This window comes from Leptidea sinapis, chromosome 14 (genome assembly GCF_905404315.1).
Source record: "Leptidea sinapis chromosome 14, ilLepSina1.1, whole genome shotgun sequence".
Lineage (NCBI taxonomy): Eukaryota > Metazoa > Arthropoda > Insecta > Lepidoptera > Pieridae > Leptidea > Leptidea sinapis.
Window position 1 is genome coordinate 6,568,716 of NC_066278.1, and position 21,916 is coordinate 6,590,631.

The 21,916-nt window shown below is 36.2% G+C and overlaps 2 protein-coding genes and 1 long non-coding RNA gene across 3 annotated transcripts in view; all 3 read left to right on the plus strand.

The window, feature by feature from the left end:
• The first annotated feature begins 339 nt into the window (after positions 1 to 339).
• LOC126967842 (UDP-glycosyltransferase UGT5-like) overlaps positions 340 to 21,916 on the plus strand; it is a 28,865-nt gene continuing 7,288 nt past the window's right edge. Inside the window, exon 1 of the mRNA XM_050812530.1 lies at positions 340 to 439. Coding sequence (XP_050668487.1) covers positions 407 to 439 — 33 coding nt within the window. The 5' untranslated portion in view covers positions 340 to 406. The remainder of the gene's footprint in view (positions 440 to 21,916) is intronic.
• LOC126968128 (uncharacterized) lies at positions 14,561 to 16,094 on the plus strand. The gene is made up of 3 exons (XR_007730152.1): positions 14,561 to 14,740; positions 15,292 to 15,554; positions 15,650 to 16,094. It is a non-coding gene; the product is annotated as an uncharacterized LOC126968128 (long non-coding RNA).
• On the plus strand, positions 18,213 to 20,638 carry LOC126968127 (UDP-glycosyltransferase UGT5-like). Its single transcript, XM_050812993.1, has 4 exons — positions 18,213 to 19,024; positions 19,198 to 19,420; positions 19,669 to 19,888; positions 20,257 to 20,638. Exons 1-4 carry the CDS (start codon positions 18,275 to 18,277, stop codon positions 20,525 to 20,527), a joined length of 1,464 nt encoding a protein of 487 aa, XP_050668950.1. The 5' UTR covers positions 18,213 to 18,274; the 3' UTR covers positions 20,528 to 20,638.

The window sequence follows — 21,916 nt, forward strand, 5'->3', positions numbered from 1 at the left end:
CGATTTTGATATATTGCTCATAGAATCTTGCGCTAGAGCTGCTTTGGTATATTCAAATATATTTAAAGTTCCTGTGGTACAAATTAGTTCGCTTGGGATGTGGCTTGGTGTTGATGAAAATATGGGTGCGCCAAGCCATCCTGTTTTATACCCAAATATATTTCATCAGATCATGTATAACATGTCATTTTTCGAAAAGCTGAACGAATTGTATAAACATTGGTTAGTAAAAATGAATTATGTTGGTTTGGAGTCGATGGAAATTGCCACACTTCAAAATATTCTTGAAAAAAAATTACCAAATTATAATGTATTAAAAAACAACGTTGATATGTCATTTATAAACATACATCCTCTGTGGATTGATAACCAACCCTTACCTTTAAATGTTATTTCAACATGGGGAATGCATAAGAAAACTCAAAAGGAATTACCACAGGTGGGTATAGCGGTTAGTAGATTTGCTCAACTGGAAGCCGTTATTCGATCAAACTCTATTAAGACCAACAACGAGTTTTTGATATCCCGCACTCTATTTCAACAGCAACCTTAAAAGGCGAACCCATTTTTTCATTTTCCAAAGTTCTCATTTAGTTAAATATAATGAAATTAATCATATTGCATAGAAGATATATTTTTGTAAAGTAATTTTTTAATTTCTAGGACCTTAAAACTTATTTAGATTCATCAAAAAGGGGAGTGCTATACATGAGTTTTGGATCAAACGTTTTATCATCAAATCTGCCTCCCGAAAAGGTTGAAATTTTTTCGCGAGTTTTTGCACAGCTACAATATGACATATTGTGGAAATGGGAGACCGATGAGTTACCTGGGAAACCTCCAAACATTAAGATATCGAAATGGTTTCCACAGTCCGACCTGTTACGTAAGTCAAATATTCTTAGATTTGTTTCAAACTCAAACATCAAGAATGTCAATATGACAAAATTTTCATCACATTTGCTCATAACCTTGATCTTATTAAATCATTTCTACTCTTCTGATTTTTTCGGTGATTATTAATTTTTATTTTTCATACGCAAATGAAGACTCTTGGTTCTCTTAGAAAGCTCATTTATTTTATGTTTTTTATTTTCAACTATCAAAAAGACTTTGTTTTATTTAATAATGTTACAGAACATCCAAATATTAAGCTTTTTATTACACAAGGGGGTCTTCAATCCTTAGAAGAAGCTATAAATGCCGCTGTACCTCTGATTGGTATACCATTATACGCTGACCAATGGTACAACGTGGAGAAAATTGTTTATCGCAAAATTGGCTTACAACTAGAGTTCCCTGAGCTACGAGAAGAACATCTTAAAAGAGCAATTGAAACTGTTTTAAATGATACCAGGTAATAAAAGTAAAAAGGCGCAAAGCATCGGTGGTAATTGGCAGAACCGTGGGACCCACCACGATGCCTCCAATTCCATTCTCACCCGACACGTAGGAATATGTTGTAGGTTTCGAATTCGTATTTATTGTTACGTCAGAATTCAGGTTTTCAACAACACCAGGATAAGTCCGCAAATAATTTAGTATGGATGGCAACATTAATACTGAGCACAAATATCACACTAGTATCGCCTGTTATAGATATCGTCAGTTACTCAATGAATAAATAAATAATGTGAGAGGCCCTTCATATTCCGATAAGGATCGTTCTAGAATGATTTCAAACAGTATTGTAGGTAGAACAACAAGACATGTTTTTGTTAACAATCCAAGATCAAGGTATCTTTACGAAGTTACTTACCTATCAAATTCTCACGAATATATAAGGTAACGTTCTTTTGTTTAGCTCGTTTCTCCTACTAAAAAGGAACAACACAATCTGACAAAGAATTGCTCAAGGTAACACATATAATATACATTTAGCATTCAAATATATGACAACTTCAAATAAGTATATAAAACAAGTTAGGTTACATAAAATACTTCGTTATTTTTTCGGTTTGAACACAAAGCTCACCCTGAGTTGTGTGTTAAAATCTGTAATGTTTTATGACTGTTAATCAATTCGCTTTTATGATTCTGATCAAAAGGAGGTAATCATTGAACTCAAAATCAACTGAAACAAAAAAGCCAACATAAAAATATTTTCAATTAAGTCATTGAATTGAATTTGAACAGGAATAACTTGAAATTAAAAAAATAATGCCCTAAGCGCTCTTATAGTTAACGCTTAGAACGCATAGAAATGTAAACAAGAAGCTGCTAGAAGTGACCATCACCACATTAAACATATGGCCTCATAGTTGACTTATATACCACGAGCTAGTAATGAGTAATTTATCGAAACGGCGGAAGTGAAACGGGACTCAATCACTTCCGCAACCTGCAACTATACCAATAAAATTGTTAAAATTTCATCGGTGAGTCTTCATTTTACTTTAATCTTATAATCATAAACTGGCTTTTAGTATTATTACAACTTAAAAACTTCTTAGTTGCACTCTGTTCTTCGTCTTATTTGAATTAAAATTTGGAACGTGCTTAAGATTTTAGAATCTTCCAAAATTAACCGCTATTTCACATATTTTTTTCGAAGTTATATTTAGATTTGAAATCACAATGGTGGAATGGGATGCTAAAAACATAATTGTAGTGATTGCATTGTATACAGTGTGTATGGAGCCGCTGGTCATTGTCAAGACACTTATAAAGCTATTTGTCAGTGATATATCGTACCATTGATAGATAAACAACACATCCTCTGTCAAATACCATAAATGATGCGACAGCGACGTGGTGTTGGAACTAAAAAGATTGTTAATGCTATTAATGCCAGATTACGCCAAAATCCTATGATAAAACAAAAGTTTCTATCTCGAGCAATGCAGATACCCGCTAGGAGTCTTTCGCGTCAAAGAAGATCTGAAACTTATTTCTTATAGTTGATATACAGCATGCCCTGTCCTTCTTCCCTAAATTTGTCCTTACAGTTATAGAGTGGCTCGATCAAAATGCTTGCTGTCCCGATACTTAAGTGAAAAGTGCAGAAATAGCGTTTTCACTGATGGAAAGTTTTTCCAATTGTAGAGCAGTACCACAAGCAAAATTGGAATGTGTAAGCTGATAGATAGTTTGAAGAGGGGTTATACTATAAGTTTAGCTAACAACCCGAGTTTGTTACAACCACATTACATCAGAAGTGGAGATATCACTAAAAGCAATAAATATTCATAATAAATTGTTTCGCTTTTCAGTTATCGTCGCAATGTCCTCAAATTACGAAAAATCATGAGTGACCAGCCGCAAAATAGCTTGGATCGAGCCGTCTGGTGGATAGAACACGTGGGACGCAAAGATGGTTCCAAATATTTACGAGCTCCCGCAGCCAACATGTCCTGGATAGAGTATTATGACGTTCATCTTATATTAATACTAATAGCATGCCTAGCTGTATTAATACTTGTGTGCAGACTATTGTTAAATATTATGTTCTGTAAGAGGATTACACAGTACTTTTGGCATTATACTAAAATGTATTGAGTCTTATTAAATTCATAACTTGGAATATTAATAAAATAAAACATTGACTTGAGTTCTTAGTGTTCTCTAACCATTTTTTCCATAAAGTAACAATATACTCGCATATACAAACAAAGCGTGCGAGACAAGAAAACATGCGGAGATTATTATTGTATCTCCTTTAGAGATAGAATAGGAAACCGAAACTTCTGTTACTGTAACCGATCTTGATTGTCAAGACGTAAACAGTCAGCCACGCTTGCTCAGTTGCTCTTTAGTATTTAAAACCGCTAACTGATTGACGCTAATTGATTCGCGTTGTCAGCGGCTTAAGTGATTTGGATGCGCATTGCTGATGTATAAGTGAACTTAGCTAGATTAACATAATTTAGTTTTATCTCAATATAATCATCTAAAAGAATATAGGTTATAATTTTGAATTGCAAACAAAGGAAAGCTAGAAGTGCAAAGAAGGATAACAGTTCGTAATAACAGAATATAATATAAATAATTAATAATACGTTATATATCTACATCATTTAAATAGATTAGCAATTCAATAATACTAACTTCTTTGGTCCTTATTCCCTTAATATCAATCTGTCATTATCACCTTATTCGAATATATGATTATTAAAAGTTATATTTATTATTTATTTTGTTTTTAGTTGTATTTTACAATTTACAAGCGCTTCGGAAATGTTTGAGCAAACTTAGAAGTAGCGAGCAATTCATTGAAACTCATTTAAATCATTTACAGCTTCATCGTTTTAGAAATCATTTTAATTACAATCAGTGCGAAGCGATGCAACGATTTTATGACGATATTATTATTATTATTGTTAATTTATGATTTACACGAATAAGATGTAAAATAAATGTAAATTAATAAAAAAAACCACAAGGTGTATTACCTATATGACGACCCATATAGCCGAATGGTTAGTGACCCTGACTACTAAGCTAGAGGTCCCGGGTTCGAATCACCGTAGATGCAATTATTTATATGATGAATTTGGATATTTGTTTCCGAGTCATGGATGTTTATAGTTATTTATGTATGCTTTACTAAGTATATTGTATTTAATATATCGCTATCTTGTACCTATATTACAGGCTATGCCTAGTTTGTTCAATATAATTTGCGTTAAAGTATGTCAATATATTTGCGTAAAATGTATTGAGTTCAATAGAGGCATGAGGCATCAACTCACACACACTGCTTATATCAATCTATCGTAAGATTGTTAAATTTGATAATGACGAAAATATATTATATTTACTAACTGTTACCCGCAACTTCGACCGTATTCACAATCATATATTTATCTCATCGTTAGTAAGAATAGTTTTTGTTCTACCGTATTTTCTCTGACTTATTTTGCAAATCGGACTAACACGCAAACGTCTTTTCATTTTTCGAGTTAATATATCTTGAATCAATTCATTGCTGAGTGAAATCAAATAAAATTCGCGTCTTATTAAGTATATATCTGTCTGGTGTAAACGAACTTTATTGCCTATAAACTTTCGTTGAATAGATTTGCACAACGTTGGTTAATTTCGCAAGTAATCCCGGTGATAATAATTTTATTACTAGGTACCATTTGTGAATATTTATGGCATAGATTATTGAATTTATGTATAATAGTCCCTAAATTGGACCCATTTATGCAAAGAAAAACCAACCCACGGCAGGTTAGTTTATAGTACGGTACGGTACCAGGACGGTACCAGGCTATGCAGCCCTGGAGAATGCGTCCCTGGGCGTCCACACTTAGGGCCTGTACCTAACAGTGGTTGCCCAGGCTGTCCCGCGTATTCTGGAGGGGGCAAATAAGCGCTGACTCGGGGCAAACAGAGCAGGAGGCTCAAACCACCCTCCTCCACACTCGCTGTGGACTTTTGCAACATCAGGGGGCTTCGCTAAATTTAAATGCCGTCCACTTTCACCTGGAGACGGCGAAGCCGGCCCTGCTCTTTTTAACCGAGACACAGATATCCTCCCTGGCTGATTCATCTTACCTTTCCTACCCGGGGTATAATTTGGAACACTCCTTTATACCACGGGCTGGCGTGTGCGTTTACGTCAGGGAGGATGTCTGTTCTCGACGCCTGAGTTTTCTTGAAGGACAGGACCTATCCATCATCTGGCTGCGTGTAGACTGCGATGACCATCCGCGAATCTACGCATGCCTGTATAGGTCCCATAGCTGTAACGCAGAGACTGACCGGCTCTCGAACACATCCAAATGGCTACAGATTCCGTGTTGGAGCAGATCCCCACTGCAGAGATCGTGTTTCTTGGCGATTTTAACGCCCACCACGCCGAATGGCTAGGCTCACGTAGCACCGATCATGCAGGGAGATCTGTTCACGACTTCGCCTTAGCATATGGTCTGACGCAACTGGTTATTGCGCCAACGCGAATCCCAGATGTGCAAGATCATCACTGTTGGACCTTCTGTTGACCTCACATCCGGACGGCTACCTAGTTTCCGTTGACCCTCCTCTGGGATCGTCGGACCACTGCCTGATCCGGAGCACCGTTCCGATCACGCGCCCAACACGGCCCCGCTTCTTAGGCTGTCGCCGCGTGTGGCACTATAGGTCAGCAGAGTGGGACGAGATGCGGTGCTTTTTTGCATCCTACCCGTGGAGGCAGATCTGTTTTTCGCTGGGAGATCCAGATGCCGCTGCTGATGCTGTTGCTGATGTGGTACTGCAAGGTATGGAACTCTTCATTCCATCCTCCTCTGTGCCTATCGGTGGCAGGTCCCAACCATGGTTTGACCGCTCCTGCAAAATGGCCTCTCTCCGAAAGCAGGAGTGCTATCAGGCTTGGGTCAATGCGGTGGTATCTAAGGATGTGAATTCCAGCAAACTTAAAAAACACTTCAATCATGCCTCCAGGTCCTTCAAAAGAGTTATTGCTGACGCGAAGTCGAAGCACATTGGCAGAATTGGCGAGAGACTTGCACGCCTTCCCTCGGGAACTCGTGCGTTCTGGTCGCTCGCCAAGGCTGTCCAAGGAAACTTCTGCCAGCCAGCTATTCCGCCACTGCACAGGGATGATGACTCGCTGGCCCATGACGCGAAAGAGAAAGCTGATCTCCTGGGCTCCCTCTTCGCGTCCAACTCGACTCTGTATGACCAAGGTGCACCACCACCGCATATTCCGCGGTGCGATTCATATATGCCGGAGGTAAAAATCCGGCATGGTGCCGTGCTTAAGGCGCTTCTCACCTTGGACATTCACAAATCGAGCGGGCCCGATGGCATTCCCTCGATAGTGCTGCGGACATCAGGCGTAGTCCCGAAATTATGGAAGGCGGCTTTAGTGCACCCGATGCCTAAGAAAGGTGTACGCTCAGATCCGTCCAACTACCGCCCCATTGCCATTATCTCCATTTTCTCCAAAGTAATGGAGTCGATCATCAACCGCCAGCTCTTGGGATACCTAGAGGGGCACCAGCTGATCAGCGACTGCCAGTACGGTTTCCATCAGGGTCGCTCAGCTGGTGATCTTCTTGCGTACCTCACCCATAAATGGGCGCAAGCGTTGGCGGTGAGTTTGGACATAGCGAAGGCCTTTGATCGGGTGTGGCATAAAGCGCTTATAGCGAAACTGCCATCCTATGGGCTTCCCGAGAAGTTGCGCAAATTATTTTTATGTTATTATTAAAAATGGTCACTAGCTTTTTGGCTGATCGGAGCATCAAGGTTGTTATCAACGGTGCATGCTCCGACTTAAAACCCATAAACTCTGGTGTCCTGCAAGGCTGTGTGCTATCCCCTACGCTGTTTCTTCTGCATATCAATGATATGCTGCAAATGAGCAATATTCATTGCTATGCAGACGACAGCACGGGGTATGCTTCCTACACCGGCCGTGCCAACATGTCCCGGGATAGCGTCGACGAGAACCGGATCAAACTTGTGTCTGAAATCGAGACTATGCTTTGCAAAGTCTCGGAATGGGGCCGACAAAATTTAGTCCAATTCAACCCCAAGAAGACACAAGTTTGTGCGTTCACCACTAAAAAGTCTCCCTTTGTCGTATCCCCTCGATTCGAGATCACTCCTCTAACTGCCACAGCCTGTATTGGCATACTTGGCGTCGATATATCGAGCGACGTTCAGTTCCGTGGTCACTTGGAAGAGAAGGCCAAACTGGCCTCTAAAAAGCTTGGTGTACTCAGTAAGGCGAGACAGTACTTCACTAAAAGCCACCGCCTGCAACTTTATAAGGCGCAAATTCGGCCTCACATGGAGTACTGTTCTCACCTCTGGGCGGGTGCTCCCCAGTACCAGCTTCTTCCATTTGACCGCATGCAACGAAGAGCGGCTCGAATCATCGACGATCAAGTCATCTCCGATCGGCTTGATTCTCTAGCGTAGAGATGTGGGTTCTCTCTGCATCTTCTACCGCATTTATCAAGGGGAGTGCTCAGAGGAGCTGTTCGGGTTGATTCCAGCAGCCGAATTCCACCATCGGACATTACGTGCAAAGTACCATCCGCATCACGTAGACGTCTGGCATTCCACAACCGCGCGTTTTCTTCGAAATTTCTTGCCTCGCACAGCCACTTTGTGGAATCAACTACCGGCAGCGGTCTTCCCGAACAGATACGACTTAGGGACCTTCAAGAAAAAAGCATACTCCCACCTTGAAGGCCGGCAACGCATTTCTTGACACACCTGTTGTTGCGGATGTCCATGGGCGGTTGCCTCACCTCTCCCCATCCCGCGAGCCTCTTGCCCGTTTGCCCCCTCTCATATAAAAAAAAATTGTTAACGAAACATTTGTAAACAGAGTGTGAACAGATTTACAAATTTTACAAAGTAAGTCCATATCACTTTTTTTATCTTGGTCTTTCTTCTTTTATTTTTCTTTATATTAACTTTCTTAAACTCACAGTCGAGATTGTTTCTTGTAAAAGTAGAGTACATTTTCTCTTTCTAAATTACTATTTCTTTGGCATCCAGCCAACTTATTTTAAGTCCAACTACTGACTTCTTTCTGTGGTCAATCATTGGTTTAATTTTTGGTGGCACCATCGGGACTAATTCAAGACCATTTCTATTTTTCCGGCTTCATGAAGAAGGAGTTCATCATGTAGAGATCCTGTTTATCTCGTTTTCAACATTTTACTCTTCACCGCTACGTTTGCAGACTTTTAAATATTGAATTTCATTATTATAACACTAGAAATATGGGATGGTTTGTAACTTATTCTAGTAGCCTTCGTTACATTATTAAGCTTGTTGAGCTTTTACGTTATTATTTAATAATCATATTAAAGTACTAAATAACACTGAATAAAACCAAATGTGGATTATTCGGGGTTAAAAGTGTTATGTTTTGATATCTGAAAACAAAAACGTTACGCTGACGATACGGCACTCTACTTTGGCTCCGCTCTTTTGAACCGCTCAACCTTGAGCAAGAACATTAAAGTGTATGAAACACCCATACCGTGGGTGAAGGATTACAAATAATTAGGAGTCATATCGATACGGTATACAATACCCGATTTGTCCTCAGTCGCCTTTATCCACTTGTGTGTGGGCGAAGCAAACATCCGCTCAAACACAAAGTGACGCTGTACAAAACCATCGTACGACCCATACTGTCATACGGAAGCGTCGTGTTCGCGCACACCCGACCGAGCCACTTACGTCGTTTGCAAGTAGTTCAAAATAAATTCACGCGCATGGCAACCGGAGCCCCGTGGTTCATCCGAAACGTCTTCACCGCGATCTAGAACCTCCGACGATAGCTCAACACTTTAAAGAGATAAACATCTTGGTTAGGAAGGCATGTGGGTACACCCCCCTTCACCAAAGTCTCAACCCAATAAGACGTCCCAGGCACGTCACGGTAGACCCTGATGACGACATCACCATCGCGAACGCGGCACCCACACAAACACCGACACAGACACGCACACACCGCCTTCGCATGCGTAGGCGCGGTCAACCGCCGCAAACCACTGGCACTCATCATTCTGACGATGGCCAGCGGCCCGCAACCTAGATACACCACACATTCTTTTGATACCCGACGAGACGTTAGTCCTCGTCCTGTAAGCGTTTCACTCCACTCACACTCACTCACGGACTGACTGACGGACTGACATACACCACTTACACAATCACAAACACACTCCACAAACAGACACAAACACAAACATACATGCACACTACTTACATACATACAAACATGCATACATACACTCATAAACACATACATACACACTTACATACATTACACAAAACATCACCACACTCGCCGGCGAGTGTGTTCTTCTCATCTTTTCATCTTTCATCTTCATTTCCATTCTCTCTCCTTCCCACAAGCACACAGCCGGTCCGAGGTTCGAGTCTCTGTAGTCTTTGCGGCCTCCACGGCCCATGTCCTATGTCGCTGTAAAAGCATGGCTAACAGCATAGAGGAGGTTTTAGTCGGTATGGAGTCCGACATATTACGCCCCGCTCAAAAAAACAAAAAAACTAAAACGTAGCTCATTTGTATTTGAATGTCAATATTGCCAATATGTCCGTGTCGCACTCTTCGGCGGAAGGGTGGGGCGTTGGTTGGCCAGTCCGGAGCATAACTTATGAGTTATGCACATAGTGCATCGCCCAGGTACTATGGGTTTGCTTGTTGATTTAATAGAATTTATTTATGGATAAATTTATTGTATGTAGTGTGTGACTGATGATTATATTAATTTATATAGAATAAATCATTATAAGTTACCTACGGATACATACGGTTACAAGCATGTATAAATTATACACGCAACCACAATTAGTATAAGGGCGCATTTCCACTGACATGGGACTGGGCGAAACTGAACTTGAATTGATCAATAACAGCTGCTTCCATCAGCGACATGGAGTAGAGATTTTGAGTACATAGACTGTGATTGTTCCATTCATGAAGCAATAATGTATATATTTATTTCGATATATAGGTAATGTAAACATACTAAAATAAAATATGTAAAAGGGGGTGCTTATACACACAAAACATAATATTATAGTTATTTTTCAAATAATTAAGTAATTTATTTTATTGTTATTTCTACTCTTCCCCGTACAGGTAAATGTCTTGGAATACAACTGTCAATCAATTTGCGTAGCAGGCATTTGTAGAAATTTTTACTAGATTTGCTTCCACGTTTGGCATAGATCCGTCATCTTTTTCAATTGTTTCATAAAGTTATTTCCTTGGGGCTCCATAGAATATTATAATAGAATTTTGACTGTGTATACATGATAAATGAAATCAGTAATTTCATTTTCTATTCCATGTTTCGTATTAATTTCTTCAATTTTTAAATAAATCAGTAACTTTTTACTTTGCAGTCCAACAATACAGCACCGGGCGCTGAGCTACATACACTTTTGTATAAACGATTTGTCCAAGAACTATCTGCAACTACTGCTATCACAGGACAGCAATCTTTATCCACTTCTCTATTTAAAATGGCAAGCCTTTTCTCTTCTACACCTTCTACGATCAAAGAAGTGCCACTTTACATATTGTGCATAATTTGCGTACTACAAATTTCATTTAACAGCTGTGAATATCCATTTCCTGAATAGACACTACCCCAGATTCCTTCCAAAAACGTTTTATTCATACTTTGTTACAAATTTAGGTTTTCATTATACACTATTTCAATATTTATATATATTTTACATTCGTGATTGAATGTAAAATGTATCATCATCACGACAAAGTCGTTCCCGCTGTCTGTTCCTATGTATGCATAGATCTTTAAAACTACGTAACGGATATTGATGCGGTTTTTAATAGAAACTTTTGTGCACTTGTGCACAGAAACCGATTTTGTGCAGCCTATATCGTGCACAAATAAGCAATTTCAGAGCATGAAAAGTGATAATTATATTTTCGCTTTACTTGTATTTTCTATACCCTATACTCTATTTCTCGTACCATTCTAACACCTTCATAAGATACATAATAGCGTTAAGGGTAAATGTATAGACTTTTATAATAAAATCCCAGTACCTGGTCAGGCACTATCTATTAAAAAAATTAAATGTTTTATTAAAAATGGCTCTGTCGTTAATCTTACTACTCCACAGCTGAATACCTAAGCGATCCGACAACCTGGTACTAAATTATTATTATTTTATAACAATAACAATGACAGTACAATATTGATTATTAGATTTGATTAAAAATAGGAATTTAGAAAAAGAATACTGGGAGAGTTTCATGCGCCGTTTCATCTCTCTCAGAGCTCCATTTGTTTCCGAAGCGGTCGTAGTGTTTGAACTTACATCAAAAAGAATTCCAAGGAAATCAATTTCTAGTAAATAAATGCCTTGTATGCTATCCTAGTTAACTTACTGACTTACTACCTCAGTAACATTATTGACGACAAACTTATGGACAAGGACAACACTCTGGGACAGTTGGTTGTCCTCACGGAAATAAATCAGCTGAATTAACGTACATTCCAAATTAATTAAAATTAAAACAATTATATTATAATTCAAAATGTTATAGATGAGAATAAACCAAGAATATGCAAAATGTTTACAAATAGACATTTTGCAGATTGGTTTATTTTTTTTTTTTATATTAATTCGTTCTTTCGAACAGGCTATAGCCAGGGGCCTTACTGCCTTGTCGTTAGTATTTTCATTTCTTTGGTATTTATTATTTTCACTATTTTGTTTTACAAAAAGTCCAATCCAGTGTTCTCATTTCATCTTACATTATTTCCATTTTCCTTTTCCAATTATATATATTCGATAGCGAATATTTATAGTAGTTTCTTTCATCAAATCCAATCCAGTCTTAAAGTCATCAGTTATTTTACCATTTCCGTTAATGTATAATTCTTTAAAGAATATTTTCCATATTTTCCTTTTAGTAAGTCCAAATCCAGTAATATAGTCTCTAATAATTTTCCCCTTTTCTTAAAGTCAAATCCAGTGTAATTTGCATAACTTTTTAGAATAATACTTACCTACTCGTATTTACATTATCTGTTCAGTTCGCGAATTGCGCTATGCTATTACTAGTTGTATATGTACAAGTTATAACGTATTTACATAATTATAAACAAATTTACAACGTATGTATCTACAAATTACAATGTATTTACAGTACTACATACAAATTTATACAAGGACATATAAGTTGATGTGTCCTTTAATAGATCTATTACTGAGAGCGGGATTATATTGGGTGCACCATATATTTCCAGTAGCACATCCATCAGCACAAGGCGCTGTATGCCAAAGGACGAACAATCAAAAAAGATGTGATCCAGAGACTGATCTTGTTGCTTATTACAATGGTCACAAAAAGGAGAGGAGACAATTTTTTTGCGATGAAGATGAAAATTCAATCGATAGTGACCAATACGCATTCGTGTTATTGTAGTATAGAACTTTCTGTGAGCGTTATTTTTAAACTTACAAAACCAGGGTGTGCTATTAACGGGATTATCTAACAAAGTATACGAATGAGCCTTATTTTCAACTTCTGTACAATTGTACCAATATCTTCCCCAAAGAAGAGTCATACGCTGTTTTAGATTACTTATTATATCTGTATATGGTATGTTAATGTCTAGATCTTTGCAATCAGGATATAGGGATAGATCGGATATATTAATGATAGTTCTAGCTAGAAAATCACCGCTTTCGTTTCCTGCTACTCCTATATGGGACGGGACCCAAACGAAATCCACTTTAATATCGATTAAACATAGTTCGAACCACAATTCCTTTATAGCAAAAATGATGTAATTGATGTTAGCACTCATTTTGTTATTTGACAAACTTTTTAACACACTCATACTATCACTAACTATTACCCACTTCTTATTAAGTTGATTTTGTTTCTTAATATGCTTTAAAGCAAAAAGAATAGCGACGGCTTCAGCAGTAAAAATACTGGCATATCTATTAATCTTAAAGCCAATACCCTTCCTAATTTCAGGAAGGTAGATTGCAAAAGAAACATTATTATTGTTTTTTGCGCCATCCGTATAAACAAATTTACAATTAGACCATTCTGACAATAATACATGAACCTCCTCTTTTGAAGTTAAATTTGGATCTATTACAACATTAATTGCAGAATATTTACATCGAAAAGAACCTGCATGGCAGGGAAGTATATCATTATTCCGATGAATATTTAAATCTTGTAGAAATTTAAAAAATGAAGAAAAATCTTGCAAGATAAACAACTGTCTCTGAAATGAAGACGATTGATAAGCAATAAGATTCTTAAGAAGATTGTTCGTCGGCAAGCTATAGAGCTTTAAAATAAATCTTTCTTTAAGATAACTAAATCTAATACACAAAGGAGGAAGGTTGGCCTCGATTTGCATAGCAGCTATTGGGCTAGTTTTAAGTGCACCCAATATTGTACGCATACATTTATTTTGTATTTTATCCAGACTATTAACAATTTTGCTGTCTGCGGCGAAACAATGAAAGCCATATTCAAAATGACGACGAATAAGCGATTTATACAAAATTAACAATATTTTAGGGTCCGCTCCCCACGACGTTATTCGCTTTAATTATAACACTATCTGTATATTTTTTCCAAGAAAGTTTTGGAGTAAATGTTACACCTAGAAATTTTATGTCACATGAAATAGGCAGCGGAATGCCATTGTATAAAATGGGAGGCAATATGATGCGTTTACGACCAATCACAAAGACTTTTGATTTGGTTGGATTTACATTTAAATTAAGATAAGAAAAGTATTGATATAAATTTACAAGTGCTTTATTAATTTAACTGTAGGTTTACTATATTTGGCCCCAAAATAAGGTTCAATCGTCTTATGTACATAATAAAAATTAAAGGAGACAATATTCCCCCCTGACAAACACCTAGAGAAGAAAGTCATGGTCCATACAAATGTTTATTAAATTTTACATATACTTTTCTGTCAGTCAAAAAGGATTGCATCCAATTTATTATTTTACCTGGTATCCCTAACATTGATAACTCGTCACAAAGCACGGCAATATTTACACTATTGAAGGCACCTGAGATGTCAAAAAATACAGACAAAAGATACTTGCTAAACATTGATGCGCATCAAGCTGTAACTGCGCTATAAACCAAACTGATTATTAGGCAAAAGACAATTTTGTTCTATAAAGAACTCGAGACGTTGTTTTAGAAGCTGCTCAAATATCTTCCCAACACAAGACGTGAGAGCTATAGGTCTATAAGAGTCAGGTAACATTTTATTTTTGTCTGGCTTTAAAACTGGGATTAAACAGTCTGTTTTCCATTCTGCAGGAATAGTATTCTCCTTCCATAGGCGATTAAGATTATTTAAAAAGATGTTGAGACTGTGGCAATTAAGTTTTTTGAGTAAAATATATGGAATGGTATCAAGACCGAAAGATGTATCTCTTCTAGTAAATAAAGCGGATTTTAGTTCTTGTAAAGAAAAAGGCTCTGTCAAATATTTATTACTATCATTAACAACATTTACATAGTTAGTTAACTCATTTATCATACAAAGTCAGAAGTATACTTTTGTAGAAAATCTGGAATCCAACTATCATTCAACACACTGTCAGGAATGTAAGTTTTGTTAAATTTGCGCATGTATTTCCAAATTGAAGACAAAGGAGTACAACGATTAAATGAATTGCACAAGCCTATCCAGCTATTTCTTCTTTCACTTTTTAAGATAAGTTTTTTTAAAGCCCGCAATCTCTTAAACTCCACATAATTTTCATCAGTGGAGTTGTTTTTAAAATTAATGTAACCATTTTTAGCATTTAAAACTGCTTCTGTACAGATTCCACCAAGGCAACCAAGGATATTTAAAAGATTTTTGTGAACAAGAACTAGTAACATTATTACTATTAGAACTTTTGGAAAACAGACAGCTAGGGATTGACTGCTTGGCAGCAGAAAGTAAAATATTACAAAAGGAATTAAAAGCATCTATTGAAGATTAAGTGTAAAATTTAACATCATCCAAATAAGAAACAACTAAGTTACTATACATATTCCAATTCACCTGCTTATAATTAGGGTGAGTGGGCAAATATAGATTATGAAACACATTATTAAATAATGTGTTTTGCAAACTACTACTATCACTACTTACTGCCATTTTTATTATTACAGGGATGATAACTACTGCCCAGAGGACTGTCAATAACTGACCAGTCACATAAAAGAGCCAATGATGGAGTTACCAAAGTCAAGTCAAGAGCATTAGGACGCCAAGATGGAGATCCTATTGTGGTAGCTTGACCATTATTCAGAATAACAAGACCATTCTCATCTATAACCTCTAAAACATCTTTACCTCGAGGCAATGTATCAACACATCCCCACAACATGTGATGAGCATTGAAATCACCTGCAAATATCATTGGCTCTGGAATGGACTTAATTAAACTGTTTAAATTGTTTTGGAGGATTTGAATTGGAAGGACTGTAAAAACTCACAATACTCAGTTCTTTGTTATTAATTTTAATTTTAATGCAAACATTTTGTAGAGCACTATCAAAATATGTATTTATGTTAGAAAATGTGATATTATTATGAATAAAAATTGCTACACCATTGTGTTTATTACCACAATCATTCCTTATTGTGTTATAGCCTTTTATTAAAAAATACTGATGTGGTTTTAACCAAGTTTCCGAAATTATAGCAATATGAATATGATTTTCATATAAAAACCTTGTAAAAATAAGCCTATTACTAATAATACTTTGAGCGTTCCACTGCACTATATTCAATGTATCCATAATAACAATTACTAGATGTCTTTTTTCTAAAAGTGTTATTCAGAATTTCCTTAATACTATTTGAATTTATAGTTAACTTATCTTTATTCGTACAAATTTGTAAAACTGCTTCAACCAAGAGGTTCATAAATTTGTCAGATTTTATAAGATTGCTCAGGTGTGTGTCAATATACTTTGAGTTTAATTGAGGGAAAGCAGATTCATTGAAGAGATCTGAGTATCTAACACTACGGGACTTCACTTTTTTTTTCTTCAATTTTTTGTTTTTTCAGAGGACAGGTAGATGAGATAGCTATGTGATCTCCACCACAGTTGGCACATTTTGTTAAAGTTTTTGGACACATTTTAAAATTGTGATTGTCAGAACATATGGAACAAACTTCATTGTTTCTACAAAATTTAGCAATATGGCCAAATTTCATACAGCGTAGACACTGTTTAATAGGGGGTACATATACATTAACCTCATGCCTCCAGTGATCAAGTGTTACATACTCAGGTAACAACGTTGATGCAAATGTGACTGCAACAGTTTGCGTTGGAACAAAGGAGACAACACCCTGTGGGTCCTTTACTCGCCGCATGAACCTTCTCACAGCAATAACTTTTTTACTCGATGCAATTAATTGATGAATTTTTTTGTTGGAGTAATCAGTGGGAACAGAAGTAAGAACTCCAGTGACCTCCGTTTCAGAAGCCGGAATTGAGGCAACCATCTCCAACTCGCTAAGTAACTTTTCATTTTTTAAAAATACATTCGCATTGTTAGGCAGGTCAAAGGTAACACCAACTTTAAAAGCATTAACGGACCTCAGGTGCAACACACCCGATACGCAATGCCTCCTGATTCCATTTGACAGACCCAACCTGTCCTTGTCTGATATTTTGACTTCACCCTGCTTGCGATTGAGAAATACAATAAATTCCTTCTTATTTGAATTTTCGTCGTACAACCTATAATAATTTGTCGCTCTATAAGGGGTATACTTCTCTTTATCCTTTCTTCTTACAATGAGACGTTCAGTCACCTCCGCGTCAGATACCGAGGATTCGGATAGGGGAAGTTCGTCTGCTGGTTCTGCGTCGCTCTGGCCTTTCTTCGGCCTTTTACCTGTACGCTTCCCCATGATGATGGGGAAACGCACTTAACAATTTATATATACAAAAATCGAATATTTATAAACCAGGATAAACAATTTACAAGTATGAAAAATATATGCACAATGAACAATAATTTAAACAATTTTTTTTTGTATAAGCGCGCCTTCCTTCGTTCACTCGTTCCCACCCGCAGATTGGTTTATTTGGACGTATAACGTTTCCCGCGTTTATTTGAAACTTCAAAATTATCATTGTATTGACAGTGTTGTCACCGATATAATCATCATTTTGCATATTCTTCGTATATTCTCAGTTATAACTTTATACCAAGTTTATTTGTAAGGCCATGGAAGGTAACCTAACTCACAAGTTTTCAACATAATACATTATTTGCAAAGTAAATATTTAAATGCATTGATATAGATTTATTACACTTGAATCAATATCCTTTCGGTCTGTCTGTCTGTGTACATTGAAGAATAATAATACCCTATTTTTATATTATATATAATTCATTGTCATCTTTATAAGAATTTATTATATTGTCTGCATTTTTGGCTAAATATTAAGTGGTTTCTTATTATAGAACTGAAGATTCTCGTGTTATAGTTTTGAAAAACTGTGCTGTGAATTAAAATAAATAATTAAATTCAGTTAATAATTTAAAAATGAAATATTGTCTTGGTGAACATTTTTTTGCGAATTTTGCTTAAATTGTTTATGAGCTTATTTCTAGCAAAATTTGGGAATATCTTATATATTAATAACATATCCATATCTTGAAATTAATAATATCATGAGCCTAAGCTCGAAATGCGTAAAGTAATAGTAACATTCATTTTTACTTTAATTATAAATATTAATTGTTTTAAAATATTAGTAGTTATTCCAATGCCAGCAATAAGTCATCAATCAGTGTTTCGCCCTTTAACACAGGATTTAGCAAAACGTGGCCATAAAGTAACTGTAATAACAGCATATCCTGCATTTGCCAAAGATAATTGTCCTAAAAATTTAAAAGAAATAGACGTGCACGATGTTTCGTGTAATTTATGGAGACAGAACATCGTCAATAATTATGAATTCGGAAAAAGAGAAAATATTATCGATCAATCGTATGATATTCTGAAAGTGGTAACAAACACTGTTGCATTACAGCTAAAAGTAAAAGAAATACAAGACCTAATAACCAATCATGAAATCGATTTTGATTTATTGCTCATAGAATCTTGTACAAGAGCTGCTTTGGTGTATTCGGATATATTTAAAGTTCCTGTGGTACAAATTAGTTCATTTGGGATGTGGCTTGGTGTTGATGAAAATATGGGTGCGCCAAGCCATCCCATTTTATACCCAAATACATTTCATCAAATCATGTATAACATGTCACTTTGGGAAAAATTATACGAATTGTACAAACATTGGTTAATAAAAATGAATTTCGATGCTATGGAGTCGATGGAAATTGCCACACTTCAAAATATTCTTGCAATAAAATTACCAAATTATAATGTATTAAAAAACAACGTTGATATGTCATTTATAAACACACATCCACTGTGGATTGATAACCAACCCTTACCAATAAATATTATTTCAACATGGGGAATGCATAAGAAACCTCAAAAAGAATTACCACAGGTGGGTATAGCGGTTAGTTGTTCGCCTGGAAGCCATTGGATCAAACTTTATTAAGACTAACAACGAGTTGCAATAGCACCAATTTCCAATATTTTTCATTTACTTATAAATTTAAAAAGATTAATCATATTATATGGAAGATATATTTCTGTAAAGGATTTTTTTATTTGTAGGACCTTAAAACTTATTTAGATTCATCAACAAGGGGAGTGATATACGTGAGTTTTGGATCAATTGCTTTATCATCAAATCTGCCTCCTGAAAAGGTTGAAATCTTTACGCGAGTTTTTGCACAACTACAATGTGATATATTGTGGAAATGGGAGACAGATGAGTTACCTGGGAAACCTCCAAACATTAAGATATCTAAATGGTTTCCACAGTCTGACCTGTTACGTAAGTCAAATATTATGTTAGTTAAGTTTCGTTTCAAGCTCAAACATCAAGAAAGTCTTTATGATTAAAATTTCATCTAGTTTGCTCGTAATGTTGAAATTATGTAATCATTTCTACACTTCTATTAATAATTTCGTCTATAAATTACTATCTACACGCAAATGCAAGAATTACATCTTGGCACTCTAACAGAGCTCATTTCTTTTATTTTTTTTATCTTGAGACTTTTTTATTTAATAATGTTACAGAACATCCAAATATTAAGCTTTTTATTACACAAGGAGGTCTTCAATCCTTAGAAGAAGCTATAAATGCTGGTGTACCTTTGATTGGTATACCCGTATATGCTGACCAGTGGTACAACGTGGAGAAGATTGTTCATCGCAAAATTGGCATACAACTAGAGTTCCCTGAGCTACAAGAAGAACATCTTAAAAGAGCAATTGAGACACTTTTAAATGATACCAGGTAAATAAAGTTCTAAAGACGCAAAGCGTCGGAAGTGTAATAGGCAGAACCGTTGACTCTTACCACGGTGCCCCCATTTCCGTTAGTTGTGCCAAAACGCGAGTGGAAAGTGCAGAAATATCGTTCTTACTGATTCAAGTTTTCCCAATTGCAGAGCACTACCACAAGCAAAATGGCAAAGTGGAAGTTAATAGCTCCAGAGCTTGAAGAGAGGCAATTCTATTAGCTAACAAGCCGAATTTTTTTCGATATTAACATTACATCAGTGAGGTGCCGAGCCGTTAGGCAAAGATTAACAAAAAATAATGTCTTCTATGAAGTGGAGATATCACTTTAAAGTAATATTCTTAACATTATTTTGCTTTTAGTTATCGTCAAAATGTCCTCAAATTACGAAGAATCATGAGTGACCAGCCGCAAAATAGCTTGGATCGAGCTGTCTGGTGGATAGAACACGTGGGACGCCAAGATGGTTCCAAATATTTACGAGCTCCCGCAGCCAACATGTCCTGGATAGAGTATTATGACGTTCAACTTGTATTAATAATGATAACATGCATCGCTGTATTAATACTTGTGTTCAGACTATTGTTAAATATGTTTTGGAGCCTTCTTACAATAACAATGTTTTTGGCTTGATACAAATATCATATGTTGTTATCAATGACGTTTATTTACATAGTTTGTAATATGTATTCCGTCTTATTCAATTCAAACTGCAAATTTTAATAAAATGAAATATTTACATGAGTTCTTCGTGTTCACCAACCATTTCTATAAAGTTACAATTTACTTGCTTATACAAAAAAAGTCTCTAATGGTGATACAGCAAGATAAAAAAGGAAAACGAATCTATTGTTAATGTACCCAACTAAGATTGACAATTAGTCGTAAACATTCAGCCACGCTTGGCGTTAGCTCCTTAGCATTTTGAATATTCAACTGCTAGGTAACGCACACATTGCCAAATATAATTTGGTCTCGCACTATCGCGCTGTCAGGCGTATAAACAAACGTCTATTTATTCCTGTTGTATGATATTTTCCAGTCATGATAAAATATGTAGTAGGAAATCACTAAGCGGAAATCATTATAATAAAATTCATAATAATAAATCTTAACTCTGGCATAAAGTGGCCGTACTATATATATATACCTAATGATGATGATATAATATTGGTACCTCTTTATCATTTAACAAATCTGCTAGTTGTAGACAATCAATGTTAGTTCATGGCGGTTTAATAAAAAAAAACAATTAGGGGGGGTTAGTGTTAAAGCAGTGCCCTTATAGTAAGATGCCTTATAGTTTATATTCTTGTATTTTTGTATTGTTAGATTATTTGTCATAAGCAACCAGAAAATAAATTATTTCGATTCAATATATTCTGATTGAAATCAAATAAAATACGCGTGATATTAAGTATGCCTGGTGTGAACGAACTTCATTGCCTATAAACTTCATTTAAATAGCTTTGAACAACGCAGCTTAATTTCGCAAGTGCTCCCGACGATAATAATTCTATTACTGCCATTTGTGAATTTTTATGGTATAGATTATTGAATTATATGTGTACATCCCTATGTATAATAATCCCTAAATTGTAACGTTAATGGATACACTGAATATAATGATACACTATAACTATTGCTACAGCTAGATAAGTTACATTTGCTGTAAGACGTATTTGTTAACAAAACATAAGTGCGTGTCTTACATTACTATTACTAGACTTTATTCCATATGAACGTGTGATTACTCGAACAGCGCCTAATTGTGCCTTCCTAGTTATGATTAGACAGAGGGTGCGTTCAGTCAATAATTGTATAGTCGGGGCAGCCCCAGCAGCACCCTGAAAATATTGTTATATTGAACATGAAGAGCGTTGTACATCGCCCACAGGTTCCACGTGTAGAAAGTTAAAGTCCATGACATTTCATTACATGTGATAATTCATACAATGAGCGGGCGCGGGGTATTGTCGGGTCAGCAATTACCTTGTATAAGCAAATTTGTAACAATTCTGG